The sequence below is a fragment of the Helicoverpa zea genome, chromosome 14 (genome assembly GCF_022581195.2).
Source record: "Helicoverpa zea isolate HzStark_Cry1AcR chromosome 14, ilHelZeax1.1, whole genome shotgun sequence".
NCBI classification, from domain to species: domain Eukaryota; kingdom Metazoa; phylum Arthropoda; class Insecta; order Lepidoptera; family Noctuidae; genus Helicoverpa; species Helicoverpa zea.
In genome coordinates, this window is record NC_061465.1 from 6,405,835 (window position 1) to 6,421,072 (window position 15,238).

Here is a 15,238-nt window from a genome sequence, read left to right on the forward strand (position 1 = left end):
GATTGGTTGGACGCACAGAACGTTTGTCTATCTGTGCGTGCCTCTTATACATTAACGTATTAGCGGTAATGACTTTTCGTTTGATTAGTGTGTTAATTGACTTGTTTTCGAGGATTTTTAAAAGGAGATCGGCAAAATGGACGCGAACTGGGCTATGGACGCGAACAGGCGAAATGACCCTATGTATTGAAAATTTTAACTGACACTACCGTAATGACGTCATTAGCATGGCGGCGACATTTCGTAGTGTTCAAAGACAGATAAAAAAACCTAAAAACTTTAAACTGCAATAAAAAATATATTTATGTACCTTACGAAGTGAAACTAACATTTCCTGATTGCTTTTCCTCTAAACAATCATTGTAATTCACTTTTAATTTTTTTCTCATCTAGACTAAAATACCCTATTGGTGCTGCTGAGAGCTGCAAGTTGATGCTGAGTATTCATACTCATGTATTAAATAAAATATGTTGGTATGTACCTATTATGTATTTAATAAATACCTCGTATACACTATACAGTCGACTTACTATGTCTCTGTTTGATCAAGTGTTGGCTTATCAACACAGTGGACCGCTGTTCTCCAGTTAATCAACGGGGTCTTTGTGGCAACCCTGACAACCCCACCGGATGCAAAAACGTGCTTATAAAATAATAAAAAAATTTTACATGCATGTCCCAACTTATCGTTCTACAAGTTCTACTCATGTATAAACTTTTTAAAAATTCGTCAACGACTTCATTGTCAAACTCATCCTGACAGAGGACCAGTGGACTATTTTTAAATCATTTATAATCCCTACTATGAACAACACAAGTAGGGACGATAAATTAATCCTTTGCTGGTTTCTTTATTGACAGGTAATTAAATACTGAATCAAAATGTATAGAACACATTTATATAATTACGTATCATAGTTTGTTTTAGCATTTATATTCATTTAGAACTAGCAGCGCCCTCTGTTAATAACAAGGTTTATTAATATGTAATATCTAATTTCGAAGTTGCCAGACAAAAAATAAAAGGTCTGAATACTGCTAGGATTAACATTTGATTGATAAATAAAAATTAAATATGTAGTTATAATGTGACTAGTATTTTACTCTACTGTATTTATCTTAAGCTAAGATTGAATCAATAATCAGAGATTTTATAAGTAGCTGTTAATGTCAGATACGTATGTGTCAAATTTGTCAATAGAAATACGTTCCGTCCCACGTCAAAAATTTTTACCAAGTTTAAATTAAAGTTAACAATGCATGGATTTTAATTTATAATTACAAGTAAAAACTGAACATGCGACAAATAATGAAAAACTCTTAATCTTAGTCAATAAGGGAGAATTTAAAGTTTATAAAGTATGTTGTTGTGCGCTTGAATAATTTATAAAACTAAGTTTATCCTAAAACGGACCGTTCTTGTCAAATGAAATAATTATCCGAAAAATCAAAACAAATCCATACATGACGACAAATTAAATTCAAGTTTATCAATTCAAGGCCAGATATATGTATTTTAATCAGCTTCAGTCGGCATTGCCCCCTCCACGACTGAGGGCCGCTCACACATCTTACTGTTTATCGACATAATAAAAACGCCATGGCCTCTGCAATGCTGAAGTTATTGAAAGCTGAAGTAAGTTTGTATAATTTTTATATTTATTCATAGGTAGGCTATTTTTAATTCATCATGTGTATTATACACAGCACGTTGTGCGCAGTCACGTTATCGGCTTATAAATATTTAAACAAGAACTGCTCTGACCGGTATTATAAATTATGAGAAAGGAATTACAATACGAGCAAAACTAAAAGATTAAACTGCTATGTACCCTCTACGCATGTCGCGTTTTTGTGTGCGTTATTATTTAAGTATCAGTGCGTAAATAACATAGTACGTAGCTTGTTTCTCTTATAATCTCTATACCTTTTTTATGAAAAAATATAGTTGCTGAATTATTTCCCATTCAACCAATAAATATTGGTTTCAGTATGTCATACATGATTTTTCTTTTCCCTTTTACTGACAGTAAGTAGCTGTTTTATAGACAAACAAAGAGGGTTTATACATTCACATAATTTGGTATTTAAACTGGTTACATTATTTATAACCGATACCGATAGGCTTTTGCGCAGTTGAATGTTGATGTTCTAGTTTCAACATGTCTTTCATTTATTCACTATTGAAATTTCATTGAGTTTACGTAATATTGATGTCAAGAAGATGGGTAGTAGGTACGTATGATACTTCTGGGTGCGAGGAATGAAGATACTACTAACTAGAGTGCTGAAGAAACATTAAACACACAAGAGTAAAAGGGAAACATTTTTCTGTTTGCTTTTATTCTAAAGGCTCCAAAAACCACTGAACCGATTTGAAAAATTCTTCCTCTATGAATAACATAGGTGACATTTCATCCTGGTATAGGTAGTGGTTCCAAAGGGACACTTGTGAAACTGTGGGAAAACGGCAATACATAGAAGTTTTGTTTAACTTATTGTGCTCACTTTGAGTTTGGCTTTAGCTTCTGTGTGCTTAGATAATTCATGTGCCCCGAACATACGTCCAGTACCTATCTTGTTATTTGGTATAGGTGTCACTGCGGGGGGCCATATTACGACAATGTTATAATTTTCAGATTGCAGAGATAAAAAATTTTAATCAATGTTATTTTATCTAATTATTCTAGTGATAAGGGTATTTGTTTGACATTGACTTTAAAATAAGTGGTCAACATAACATTTTATACTTGTAACATAAAATGTAGATTCTTATAAATTCACAATATTAAGATTTTTAAGTCACTTTTAAAACCTTGATGATGTATAAGATCAATGTTAAAATAACAAGTTTGGGTCAACATTATCAATACTGATGATAAGAAGAACAGAATATAATAGTTGCATTAAAGTAGTGACGCAATATGTATGACATAACAATCACCTTTTATTTTATTCCTATATAAACCTAAATATTATTGTTATTACTAGCCTAAAATGTCCCATTGCTGTTCAAAGGCCTCAACATCTCTTCCATACTTCCTGATCCTTCGACTGAATGTAACAGTCTATCTTGAGTTCTTTGTATAAGAATTAAGTTTTGACATTTATAATATACTAGCTTTTGCCCGCGGCTTCGCTCCCGTCAACTGACTTCTCTACTTTACCCTATTTTTTTTTTCATAAGAACCTTCTCCTGACAATAACAAACACAACAAAAAAAGAATTAGCCAAATTGGTCCAGGCGTTGTTGAGTTATGCGCTTACCAACACATTTTGCGATTCATTTTTATATTATAGATTACAGTAAATTATTAATTGGTTTTCAGTCTCAGCTGCTACTGCATAGAAATTACAGTAGTTCAGTTCCCACCACAAAGCTCTTCATCGACGGGCAGTTTGTGGAGTCCAAGACAAGCAACTGGATTGATCTTACCAACCCAGCTAATAATGAGGTCATTGGCAGGTAATTCAAAGAATTAAATTATATACATATTTTTAAGTAAACACCCCCATTGAACATATTGTTGCACAAAATATTCTTCATTTTGAATATTTTTGCAGTTATTAAAAACTAAAATTTATCATGGTTCTACCTATAAAATACATCACACAATGCTGTAAAGTTAAATTGCCTGTCATTATAAAATAACAACTAGTGTATAAAATATAACACATTCTTCAATTCAACATTAAATGGAACAAGTTAATAATTACTGTGGTGAACTGTTATCAAATTGCCTCAAATAGCATGCAATAGTGCAATAGTTAACTATACAATTATTTATTCTGTCATTATGTCAGCCATTAATAAATATTTTAAACACACAGACTGATAATTAATTATTATTTCATTAATTAATATGCACATTTTATTTATTTTTGTGAACGAAAGTTTCAAGTTCCGCTATTAATATGCAATTACTTTAAATAATTGTATTGTTTTCTAAGTTTAGTAAACTGTGACATAGCGACACACCTTAATCAGCGTTCCCCACTAATTCTTATCAAATAAGTACCTATATTAAAATCTGGCCTCACATGCTGACTTGATTACTGATAACACAGTTTTTAGCTCTTATCTCATATTATTTGCCTCCATGTACAATTACGTATTTAATAGCTTATTCTTATCTTCAATAGTTATGTAATAAAACCTACATAATGGGACGATATTTTTGGTGAAATAATTATGGTAGGTTGTCTCATTCAAAGAAAGAATATTATACAAATAAGCAGCATGATGTTCATTATCTCTTTCTGTATTGGATAAAAACCTAAACTATATGACAAGCTACAATTATTGGAACACAATTTTAACTTTAGTTGTACCTACCAACTAAAGGTGTAATCACCTATGTAGTTGGTCATCAATTCATCATGTATTGATAGGTATATGATAAATCATACCTATATGTTAATTTTATTCATATCATTTGGCAGCATAAATAACTTTGGTAGAGACTTTTGTACTTGGAGTATTTTTTTTTTAGACAAATTCATATGGGCTATTTGTAACATATATTTTTTTTATAATTTACAGGGTACCAGAGGCAACTCAGGATGAATTGAACGCTGCATTGGAGTCGGCCAAAAAGGCGTACAAATCATGGAGCCAGAGCACCATTATGACCAGGCAACAGCTTATGTTCAGGTTTGTAATATTGTACGATATATCAATATAATATAATGCCTGTTTTATAGTAGATTTTTATTCCAACACTCAGGTTCAAGTTGGGCCATAGTCGATCATAAATTGTTTCCATAAAATATTTAAGTACTTATAAGCCAATATTGAAAATGATCCCTTAAGTTCTGTAGTCGCTCTTCATGTGCTAATATATGAAGCAGTTTATAGTTCCCTTACATTGATTTTAGAAACTATAATTTCCCAATTTGACGAAAAAATCTCGCAATTTCTTTAGTCTTCTTCAAACTCAGTTACATGTAAGGATAAGATTAGAATAAATAAACCGGCCAAGTGCGAGTCGGACTCGCGCACCGAGGGTTCCGTACAAATGCTGTATAGATAAAAAGTGAGTTTCGCGCCAACCGTTCAGTTTAGAACAATCATAGTTATGGTAATTTCGTGAGAGTCAAAATAGTTAATATTTTTTATTTTATAATATAACTAAAATAGTAGGCCAGTACCTTGTAAAAGTTATTTATATACAACATTTTATAGTCATCATTCAGAAATCTGATTGAAAATAACTAATTATGTCTTAAAGGTCTTGGGGCATATCTGACCCGCTTTGTAAAAAGTGGCGGACATGAATCAAAGTCGTTTTAAATCGTGGAGAATGGTATGACGTTTCTTTGAATATAAATATTTTATTAAAATTCCATGGAGACGAATGTCCAGGATCGTTTGAAAAATATAAAAGACAAGCAGTTTCAGAGGATTGTACAGGTTGCAATGGTAGTTTTTATTGGTAAAGACATTTCATAAAGAAGGAAGGTGCCAATCCGGATGACCAGGATCTGATGAGGATCTGGAAACCCAGAGAAATCGAGGGCAACTCTTGAATATTGTAGGCACGCATCGAGTCATAACCAGACATGTGAGTGTATTTTTGAGGGTACTGGTAAACTGAAGGTTTGGAGCTGATTTGATTATGGAGACTACAGAGAGTCAAGGGAACTCCCGAACGGTATGTTGCAACTACCACGTGTTTGGGCTTATTTTATTCGTATTGGCGAAGACTTTCCACAAAGATAGGTTTGACTGCCATTGTGGGATCGACAGCTAAGATCAGATATAGTTATGGGAACTCCTTTACAATTTATAACGTAACCTTGTGTTGGAGCTTATTTTATTTTAGGTGATGAGAATTCACTACTAACTTGGGTTAAAGCAGCCATTGCAGGAATGGGATCTTTTATTTTTGAGGGATTAATCACCTAAAGAGCCCCAGTTTCAGGTTTTTTTCCGCCTGGTTTCTAGAGCCTTGACAAAAGTGTAATTCTGTCCCTTTCTTTGTTTTATAAAGTCGGCATTATTTTATTTTGTAGCATTTTACAAACAAATCCAACTTCAAACATATAAAAAAGCAACAAGAAAAAAGCAACAAGAAAAAAAACAAAAGCAAGAAAGAAATTAAAAAGATGTTAGGTGCATCGGTCTAGAAGTCGGTGTCTAGAGGATGCATCTATATTTATTTAACCACCGAGATCTAGACCGATGCATATGTTACCGTAAGATTACAAACATCGTTAGATTACAATCTATCTCGAGAGATTGTAAACTGTCGAATTATTGTGAACCGTAACATCTGATTGCAATTTAACGCATTATTTTTCGCTATATTATAATCTATCGATGAGAAATTGTCAAATTGTCAACTGTCCGAAAGCTCTCTCTGATTGGTCAGTCTTTTTGTAAGATCGACCAATCACGACCAGCCGTTCTGTTCCCATGGAGTTCCCGTAGAGTTAGGAATGAAATAGAGGTGTCAGTTAAATAAAATAAATGCTCTTCAAAAATTCTTCAAGTATTAAATTTATATAAAAATAACTCTTATAAAAATACAGTTAGGTATTTTGTCTTCAAATACAAACTAATATTTAAAAATAAAATAAAAGGGGTGCTAATTAAACAGGCTTCTTTTTAATATCATTATTCGCCCCCAAAAATGTATGTTGCCTTCTAAATTACTAAGTCAGCCACAATTAATAAAGCGTCGAGCATCTAAATAATACTATCTTAGCCACGAGTTATCTTCCACTCTAAATACAACTCAGCATGATGGTTATTTTTTTGCATCTAAATTTGTAGCATGCATTCTAACAGTAAACTTCTTAAATACTATTAAATGACATCATAAAAATATTTATTTACCTTCTAATTTTTTAACTCGTACCTACTGAATTTTTTGTTTAAAATATAACACATCCCATATTAATTGACCCAGCATGGAAGTAAGCATGCAACTTGCAGCAAGCATAACTTCTGTCACGGCTCCGGCGCTGCGGGGCTCCGGCGGTCCCATGCGAGCTTATCGTCGCAGATGGTTTTCACGCTCACCACCGCAGCTTCGGCTTGCTGGCCGGCGGAGCCGGCCAGCCTCAGCCGCGGCGGCGAGCGCTGAAACTACCTGCGCCTCAGCTCGCAGGCCGCCTCGCCCCTCCGCGCCTACGCGGTTTTGAATTGCACTCTAGGGGTAGGGCAGACAAGACTACGTGGAGTCGGTTTTGCAGCGATTCGTTTTCGTCACTAACTTCAATTTTTAATACAATTTTTAATTGTGTGTAATTTGAGTCTTAAAAATTAAGTACAATTTTTGATTTTATAAAAAATTAAACCGTCACTTATTTTTGCACGTCAAAGAGCTGTGACACCGGGAGTTGCAAAGAACATTGTCTTTTTTGACGTTCTACCAATCAGCGCGCAAGATGCATTCCGTTCTACGCCAGTTGACAATTTGACCGCTCTACATCGCTCTCGATCTTACAAAAAGACTGACCAATCAGGGAGAGCTTTCGGACAGTTGACAATTTGACAATTTCTCATCGATAGATTATAATATAGCGAAAAATAATGCGTTAAATTGCAATCAGGTGTTACGGTTTACAATAATTCGACAGTTTACAATCTCTCGAGATAGATTGTAATCTAACGATGTTTGTAATCTTACGGTGACACATATAAACAGTTTTCTTGTTGTTTTAGAAGTTGTTTTTTTTTGTAAAAAGTTTTTATTTTTATAACTTTTGTGAAAAGTTCTCGTCAATACGAATAATATAAGCCCAAACACGACGTAACTAAAACATACTGTTGAGGAGTTCTCTCGACTTTCTCACGTCTCCATCATCAGGTAAGCTCTAAACCTTCACTGTTTGACAGTATCACCAGACATACATCTGAGAATCAAGTTTTAATCCTATGCATGCCTACAATTTCTGATAGTTGCCCTCGATTTCTCAGGATTTCCATCATCAGATCCTGACCTGATGACAATGGAAATAAACGGCGAGTATACTCTTTCACTACAAAGAAATGATTTCTCAATTCCGTCAAACTTGGTCGTTTAAATTCCCCATTGAAATGAGGAAAATATTTAATGTTTACACCTGATTTTCTCTAGATTCCCATGGTTCACATTGATGCGACTAATGCCATAGTAAATCAGAGCCTTTATCATTATACTGTGCTATATTTCGTTCGTATCCGCCGTGGGTATGGTTTTCATACTAAGGTGCCCAATGACCATTGAATGATTTAAAATTTTTCACAGTTTAGAGGCCATTATATTTAAGAAGTGTTTGATATGAATTTCACTTTTTATTCAAAACGTTAATATCTCTACGCGTTCATGTGAAAAAGGGTAGGTAGTAAGTTTATAATTATTAAAAAAATATTTTATGTCATGTAAGCAAAAATAATATTTTAATATTTTATGTAACTTCAAATTTATCATTTTCGCAATTTTTCCTTTATCTGTACTATATAACGTTGCTTCGTGCCGAATTTTAAGATTCTGAGTTCACGGGAAGTACCTTGTAGGTTTTGATTCCCTAGCGTGTGACGGAAATTCGTCTAAGGTGTCGGTAAAACTGCTGTATCTTTTGATCGCGTTAACTTAGAAGTTTGATTTTTTCATTGCTTAAAGGGACAATAGACCTAGGTATTTGGTATAAATTTCAATTTGGTACCTTTATTCGTTCGTGAGAAATAAGGTAGTAAGTTTCATTTTATTAAAATATTTTTTTTATATTATATAACAAAAAAAATGAGATTTTCGCAATTTTTCCTATATTTGCATTATATAACAATGCTTCATGCCAAATTTCAAGATTCTGAGTTTACGGGAAGTACCCTGTAGGTTTTGATTCCTTTGCGAGTGTCGAGAATTTGTTGAAAATATCGACATAATCGGTTGTATCTTTTGATTGGCTTGGCTTAGAAGCTTGATATTTTCACAGCGTAAAGGGACAATAGACCCGAGTATTTCATGTGAATTTCAGCTTGATACGTCCACGCGTTCTTAAGATAAAGGGTCTTGACAGACAGACAGACAGACAGACAGACAGACAGACAGACAGACAGACGGACAACAAAGTGATCCTATAAGGGTTCCGTTTTTTCCTTTCGAGGTACGGAACCCTAAAAAGCATCCAAATTGATGACCTTCTTTCTGGGAAGTCAGTTAAAGACATGTTATTTTGTAATGCCACAGATTCGCCCGTCTGTTGAGAGAGAAGACGTGCGATTTGGCCAACAAGATCACGGAGGAGCAGGGCAAGACCCTCGCCGACGCCGAGGGCGATGTTTTCAGAGGCATTCGTAAGTAGTTATCTATCTTCCATCTTATATATAAAGTTCTCGTGTTTACTTATTTTTACCAAATTTTATATGCACATTCAATAGGTCTGAGAATCGGCTACTGGCTATTTTTAGGGTTCCGTACCCAAAGGGTTAAACGGGACCCTGTTGTTTTCGCACCTCTGTTCGTCCGTCCGTCTGTCACCAGGTTATATCTCATGAACCGTGATAGCTAGAGAGTTGAAATTTTCACAGATGATGTATTTCTGTAGTCGCTATAACAACAAATACTGAAAACTAGAATAAAATAAATATTTTGGGGGCCTCCCATACAACAAACGCGATTTTTTGCTCATTTTTGCTCCGGTACGGAACCCTTCGTGCGCGAGTTTTTTCATACCCCTAAGTTCACAAAAAAATACATAGAAATAATTTATATGGCATGGTATGTTACTTGCGTAGTTTCTAAATGTATATTTTTTTTTCTATAATCTTCAGAGTCAGTAGAGCAGGCCTGCAGTATTACCACTCTTCAGTTGGGCGACTCAATCCAGAACATTGCTAAGGACATGGACACACACAGCTACAAAGTACCATTGGGCGTTGTCGGAGGTAAGAACAAAAATTACACAGAGACGAAGAAAGAAGACGAAAGATCAACCATTTATTTAGATAAAAAAGAAACAAGAAAAAACAGCAGAAGGAAAACTGAAGGCGCATATCAATTCTGATTGTTGAAAATTTTTTTTACACAAAATTGTGATAGTTAGCCTATTTATTTTTTATAATTGAGGATTAAGTTATTTTTTTTTGCAAGCTGCTATGACTATTGAAATAGTAAGTATATTCTCAATAATAAGTACATCATCTGAGTAGCCTTTCCCAACTGTATTGGGATTCTAGTCTAACTGGATGCAGCTGAGTATTAGTATCAATGGACGGACTGCCTATTTCCTCAACCTCCTCAACCCAGTTATCCAGGCAACCCAATACTTCATGATAAGACTGTTTGACAGATTTTCTGGCTACCTGAACTAATTGCTAAAGAAGTTCAAATGTCAGCTCACCAATAAAATGTGTTTTTTTAAACACAAAGGAACTCGTCTTGAAAAGATGGTCACCCATCCACGGACCAACCTCGCCAACCGTTGCATTCCATTCTTTGTAACAATTGTAATATTGCTACCTAACATATTTTTAAATATAGGACAAGATAAATATTTTGGAAAATAAATATGTAGGTAGTAGTTATTGTATTGACAACGATAAATACGTACCTATATGTTGTTTCCAAACAAGATAAATATTGTGACGTCACGCTGTAATTATCTTATTTGTTACAAGTCGTTACAAATAAATATTTATCAAAACAACTATCTATCGCTTTTCCTACACGCAATGTTTCGATGTCCGTACTATTACAATAACTATCAGCTACATGTTCTCTATATTACAATAAGGTCAATTATATCGCTTCTGTTTCAAATGATCGACGCATTGATTGTAATCTAAGTGACCATCATTTAATGGGAGAATGAATGATTATACCAAAGGAACAAAGCAATGGAGGTCTTCCACAGGATTTTGTTTTTTGCCAAACAAAAATACGCGTAACATATTTTCGTTGTTCTCCCTAAAATAAATTTGATAGGTGGGGATAGAAGTTGTAACTCTCAAGTATGAATGTGTGGGTGCAATTTCAGTTTAAGTACCAATGCAACTTTTTTAAGTCACCAAATTGATTAAAGTTAGAGGAAAACATCTCTGGAAAACCAAGATTATATAGTCTGAAATCACCAACCCGCATTGAGTAAGCGTGGTGATTAACTCTCAATCTTTCTTTGTGTGAGAGATGATGATGATAAAAAGACTGAAAGATGATAACTTATATCTTTCTTTTAGGTGTGGCCGCATTCAACTTCCCCGTAATGATTCCCCTATGGATGTTCCCGCCGGCGCTGGCGACTGGAAACACCTGCATCATCAAGCCTTCGGAGCAAGATCCCGGAGCGACGCTCATGATGATGGAGCTGCTCAACGAGGCCGGAGCTCCGCCCGGCGTTGTTAATGTTAGTAAATAAACATCTATGGAAAAACTCGCCAAAAGCAAAAAAAGTCAAAAGGCTGCTGATAACATAACTGTCGATTATTATTTCATCACAACTGGAGTGTTATTTCTCATAATTGTCCTAGCCTTTTTTCTTACTACATACACGTACGGACGGACACGCATTTTTACTCCCTAAAACGACGAAAATACAACACGTTTAAATTTTATGTTACGTCACTTCTAGTTATTTAACTAAAACGTGACGTCAGAAACCACCACTCCCAACCTTCACTGCATTATATTTTAATAAATATTTCATCATCATCCTGTTGCCCTTTTCGGAAATCTATTTGGGGTCGGTGCGGCATGTTTTCTTCTTCCATCATCTTCTCTCTGCCTTCATCTCACAAGTAACTTGTCCAATATTTTTGCTTATCTAGAAGACGGACTAATTAGAAACACTGTTTTTAACCCTGTTATGACGGTTATTGTTCCAGGTTGTTCACGGTACTCGGGACCCAGTGAACTTCATTTGCGATCACCCTGACATCAAGGCTGTGTCCTTCGTCGGCGGTGATGCGGCTGGCAAACATATCTACAGCAGAGCTTCGGCTAACGGTATGTACACACTCCACTTTTATTTGCAACTTCACGTATAGAAACGCAAATTATGGCTTATATATAAAGACAAAACATAAACAATAGCATGGAAAATATAAAGATAGTATAATTTGGTATAAATTATCGTATGCCCAAATGGTTTGAATGATGTACTATGTTATACTTGTGTTATGTTACCCACTATTCAAAACATGTTAACATTGTTATGGTAAGCCGTTTTACCCGCGTCCCAGGGGAACTGTTTTTCGCATCAAAATAAAAAGTAGACTTTATGTGAATTTGATATACCTATGAGAACCTAAGCTAAGCTAAGCTAAGCTGTGAAGTTTCGTAAAAATACAAATGTAGGCACAATACAGTTGTAACCGGAAATTCACCAACGCTTCCTTTACTCTCTGTAGTCTATTAAAAATAATAGGTATCTAATTCACTTTCAGCTCTTTCTTGCGCTTCAACACTAGATGAAGGACGTTACTGCTATAATAGAATTTATACATATGTACCTTATACACTGACCTCTATATTTACCACTGGACAGGCTGTTGTCAACGTGCTTTTGTGCCCGTTTGATAATCGCCATTTTGGCGCTGTTAGACGTAGCGAGTGTTCGTGGTACTAAAATTATTTTACAGTGAACCAATGAACAAACACGTCTCTCACAGCCATTTGAAATTATACGTCAAAATTAGTTCTGTGGACACTCGCTTAGACAATATTGGCGCTTCAAATGGGCACAAAAAAATTGCTGTCAAACGTACGGAACAGCCTGTCCAGTGGTAAATATAGAGGTCAGTGACCTTATAACATTTTCTTTAAATTTGTCATCAGGCAAGCGCGTCCAAAGCAACATGGGCGCGAAGAACCACGGCGTGATAATGCCGGACGCCAACAGGGAGCACACGCTCAACCAGCTCGCCGGCGCCGCCTTCGGGGCCGCCGGCCAGCGCTGCATGGCGCTCAGCGTCGCTGTCTTTGTCGGTCAGTTGCTTATATACATATATAAGGTCACTTGGAATTAGTGTCCAGAGTCCGAAGAACGAAACACGATAATGCCCGACGGTAATAAAGAGCATCATCTAGTGGTCGCATACGATTGCTGTGCACGAACTATATAGTCTCGGGTTAGAGTTCCGGTTCGAGCCGAAATTACTTTCTGGGTTTGAGAAACTTTCACAAAGCAGCCTGGAGTCTGGAAGTTGGTGATTGATACACCGTGCGCCTGATCTCTCTCCTGTGGCGTCGGATTGCCGTCCCATCCGGCTATGATAGTGAAGGAATAGTGACTGCACCTGTGTCTGCACAGTCTTACACAGCTGGCTGATCTCATTATATGAGAACAACTGCCGTTGCCGAAATCAGCCGCAATGCGTTTGACTGGAAGTCTGGAAAATTCAAAATATACGTTATTTATCTAATTACAAGTTATCCTGTATATTGTTATACATATATTGATATGTACCTATGTGATCATCACTCATAAGTAAGTATGACAGCGTGATGACGGAATTGAATAAAACAAAATCATCCAATAGAATGACGTCATTTTGGAGTAAAGTAAATTGTGCCAATGTCATGCTTATAGTGACTACTTCCGACCCCGACCCCACTACTCAATGTTTGACTGTTCACCGGGAAATCAACTGCAACAACGTAAACATTTCCTCAGGCCAACGACGTAAACGTCCGTTTTTCTTAAAACAAGTGTTTACTATGAATTGTTACGTGCAATTTTCAAAGTACACAGTTGTTTTAAGAAAAAACGGAGGTTAATGCTGTTTTCCAAAATTGGCAGAGATGCAGCAAATGTTTAAATCAATGTCAAAAATACTGCTAAGGAATTTATACTCAAAACAACATCGAATTTATTTTACAAATTATTTTGTTAAGGAGGGCAACGATGATGAGCTCTTCGATGATCTTTTAATTATTATTAAATTTTAGATAGTAATTTTGTACAAAGTACCTATGAGCATGATAAAACTGTATGAAAAACATCTAAAAATGTATATAAATACCATGTTATTTTTCCACTTTTAGGTCAGTCAAAAGAATGGATCCCCGATCTAGTGGAGCGTGCGAAGGGACTCAAAGTGAACGCCGGCCACGTGCCCGACACTGATGTAGGACCACTCATCTCCGTCAAGGCTAAAGAGAGAGTGATCAGGCTTGTGGAATCAGGTAAATAAACAATTCACAAGCTAATAGCCGAAAAAAACCTGTGTAAATTGTTTAGTTTTCGAAAGTACATAATCAAAATTTAAGACCTTTCTTGTCCACTCGATTTGTAGACCAGTAGTCCGTGAAAAGGCTGCGATTTCCCAAATTTTGATCCCGAAAATCAAAAAAGTTGAATCATCAGGCTGTGTTAGTATTTATGATTTTCTCAGTTGTAGCTAAAATGTAGATATTGAGTTGGCTATTTTATTAAAAATTGAAGTTTGATGCTTACGTAGACCGCAGGAGGTAGAACGTCATGACAAAATAACTGTATTGTCTGGAATAAAATTTCTAAAACACCTTTATTTCTGCAGGTGTTAAGGAAGGAGCTAAGTTAGTTCTCGACGGCCGTGGAGTTAAGGTCCCAGGTTTCGAAAAGGGCAACTTCGTCGGCCCAACCATTCTTACCGATGTCAAACCAAATATGGAATGCTACAAGGAAGAAATCTTCGGACCCGTTCTCGTGTGCTTATGTGTCGATACCTTAGATGAAGCTATCCAATTGGTCAATGCGAACCCCTACGGCAATGGAACAGCCATCTTCACAACCAACGGAGCGTCCGCCAGGAAGTACACCAACGAAATCGATGTCGGACAAGTCGGTGTAAATGTTCCAATCCCCGTTCCCCTTTCCATGTTCTCTTTCACCGGATCCCGAGGCAGTTTCCTAGGTACCAACCACTTCTGCGGCAAACAAGGCATTGACTTCTTCACAGAATTGAAAACAGTTGTCTCTCTATGGAGACAGAGCGACGTATCTCACGCAAAGGCTGCCGTATCTATGCCCACACAACACTGAGTAAATTACTACTGAAACATATTTAATTTTGTACGTGTTCAAGGATTTTAAAGCATTTATTTTTTTACCTTAATATATTTTGTATCGCGCCCTATCATGTATGTCTTCCGTATGTTAAGGATAATGTTATTTTTATACATATTTTGTAATTTTAACATATAAATTGTTACAGTAATTTGCCTTTTTATTTTGCTCTTGTAAAACTATGCGTATTAAATAACCCGCGTGATGATTAATGCCCGCGCGCACATGGACTGGACCAATCGTAAACGGGATTATATCATT

At 35.9% G+C, this 15,238-nt stretch overlaps 1 protein-coding gene across 1 annotated transcript; it reads left to right on the forward strand.

Annotated features, from left to right (window-relative positions):
- The first annotated feature begins 1,451 nt into the window (after positions 1–1,451).
- LOC124636202 (probable methylmalonate-semialdehyde dehydrogenase [acylating], mitochondrial) lies at positions 1,452–15,128 on the forward strand. Its single transcript, XM_047172145.1, has 10 exons — positions 1,452–1,637; positions 3,331–3,467; positions 4,545–4,655; positions 9,181–9,287; positions 9,765–9,878; positions 11,169–11,335; positions 11,814–11,934; positions 12,766–12,915; positions 13,975–14,115; positions 14,469–15,128. The coding sequence occupies exons 1-10, from the start codon at positions 1,602–1,604 to the stop codon at positions 14,951–14,953; spliced, it is 1,569 nt and encodes a 522-aa protein (XP_047028101.1). The 5' UTR covers positions 1,452–1,601; the 3' UTR covers positions 14,954–15,128.
- Positions 15,129–15,238: the final 110 nt, after the last annotated feature.